The sequence below is a fragment of the Habropoda laboriosa genome, unplaced genomic scaffold (genome assembly GCF_001263275.1).
Source record: "Habropoda laboriosa isolate 0110345459 unplaced genomic scaffold, ASM126327v1 scaffold34, whole genome shotgun sequence".
Classification (NCBI taxonomy): Eukaryota; Metazoa; Arthropoda; class Insecta; order Hymenoptera; family Apidae; genus Habropoda; species Habropoda laboriosa.
The window spans coordinates 407,677-409,832 of NW_017100142.1; the positions used below are offsets into that span (position 1 = coordinate 407,677).

The window sequence follows — 2,156 nt, forward strand, 5'->3', positions numbered from 1 at the left end:
AAACCCGAAAAGTTACGCAGAAAGTTAACGAATAGTGAAACGGGCTGGTAGTATGCGATTTCCACGGAAATGGAAATTCAACGAGTAGCGAAAACCCCCGATGGCTGGGGTGGGCGAGGGTGAGGGACGTCCGGAGGGGCAGGGTGGGAAAGAGGGGGATGGACTTCAGAGTTTATGCCCCGTCCCCCTCCCTCTCACCCCTGCAGTCGATCAATGCGTGGACGGGTTTCACTTTCGCGGTGTTAAAGTGTTGCACCATCGCCGATTAAGGGACAAGAAAAAACGCGATTTCCCCCTCCCCTATTATCTCACGTGGATGAAATTATTCTTCTTCTTCCTCTTTTCCCTTTCCTTCCCTTGATTGTACGCGAAGGAAACGGGATTAAAGAAAGAGGACTTGTTTAAATGTCGCGACGTCGAGCGAAGGAATTTCCTTGGGATAGTAGAGTACTACACGAGCCAAGCGACACGCGGACGAGGAACGCTCTTTTCACAAAGCGTTTCGAAGTTAATGGCTGGGAGTTATTGATCGTATCGATTTACCGGAATCTCGACTATTTATAACGCTCTGCGTTGCCGGCCGTCATTATACATAAATGTATTCTAACGTTTTCTAATAATATATCGCGAATTTTTGCATTTCACGACAATGACGATCGACGCCAAGGATTGATGGTTTCAAATTGAATTTCTTTTAATTGGACATTTATTTTCAAACGATTTCGGCAACGTACGGAATCGAATCGTATTTCGAATCGAACGAAACACGTAGAACACACCTCATGACGTTCGAAACCCGAATATAACGGAGCTCCGATATGTGCTAAATTATTAGCAAGCGACTCCCGTGGATAACGGGTATCGAGCACTTCTCCACTTCCTCTACGTAAAAGTCACACGCTCCTAGGCGAAATCGAATCTACGCGATTACGATCGTAAATTACCATAAGTAACAGAATTTCCCTGTTTTTTTTCATTCCCTTTTGTTGAACGTGTGGTATCACTGTGAAGCTAACGTATATTTTCTTTTTCTTTTTTTTTTCACGAATTTCTGTGCAGTGAAGGATGGAGGCCAGCGAGTGGGATCACGCGACCTTGAGGGAAGAGGAATTCGAGCAGCATGCCGTATATTTGGTACCGGATGTGGCGGCATCGCCGGCCGATACCAATCGTGCGGAGGCATCCCTGCCAAGAAATTTGGTCCTCAAACCTTCTCAGGCCCTCAACGATGTACGTTCCTCCGCCAAAGAATCCTTTCTCGAGACCTCCTCGGTGAGAGTCGCGCGAACAATCGCAATTTCTCTAAAAGCGAAACCGCCAAAAAAATGCCCCCCTTTGAATCGTGAATTTTTCCGAGAAAAAACTTTCGAGGCATTATATATATGTATGCATACCGGGTAAATCAAACTTGACCGAGTGACAAGGCTAATTAACTTACCCGAGTATGACCTACAGCTCAAGTCAATCGTTACACTTTCCTCGCTGACAGCAATCGAGACCAATAGCCTCGGTCGCTGCACGACAGTGCAAACTCGCCACAGTTTCAAGTTCAGATTGTACAAAGAACAATGGGAGAAGTAGCGTAAGATGATTCGGAGATAATTGAAAATCAATCAACGGTTAATATTGTCGAACAGACAGAGATAGCGAAATGTACAAATATACAGATGGTCCCAAGGTAGAAACAACGTTTCTTCACGCGAAAATAGATTTACCACACGATACGTTCAGAAATATCACTCGGTTGAAACGGTTTAACGCGATGTACATTCTCTACCCACGACCGAACCAATTCTCGTTCTCTAAAAATATATCTCTCTTGCCATAAGGAAAAGGAGAAGAGAAACGTCGACGACGAGAAAAACGAACTGAACGATAATTAGCGATTCGATGTCTGTACAGGTTTTGGGAGTTTGGAGCACAAGTTACATTCCCAAGGGGACTCGATTCGGTCCTCTCGTGGGCCAAGTGTACACCAAGGACTCGGTGCCGGCCGACGCGAACCGGAAGTACTTCTGGAGGGTAAGAATCATTCGAAAACCATCTTACCGGCTTAGCATCGTAACTATCATCATCGACTAAGTCTCTCTCCGAGATGATGAGAAGGGAGAGAGAGAGAGAGAGAGAGAGAGAGAAAAAATAGAAAAAGAAGCGGG

At 45.5% G+C, this 2,156-nt stretch overlaps 1 protein-coding gene across 1 annotated transcript in view; it reads left to right on the plus strand.

Annotated features, from left to right (window-relative positions):
- Nucleotides 1-1,065: 1,065 nt before the first annotated feature.
- The window catches only part of LOC108572269 (PR domain zinc finger protein 1), a 4,463-nt gene continuing 3,372 nt past the window's right edge, over nucleotides 1,066-2,156 (plus strand). Inside the window, exons 1-2 of the mRNA XM_017934472.1 lie at nucleotides 1,066-1,230; nucleotides 1,903-2,022. Coding sequence (XP_017789961.1) covers nucleotides 1,066-1,230; nucleotides 1,903-2,022 — 285 coding nt within the window. The remainder of the gene's footprint in view (nucleotides 1,231-1,902; nucleotides 2,023-2,156) is intronic.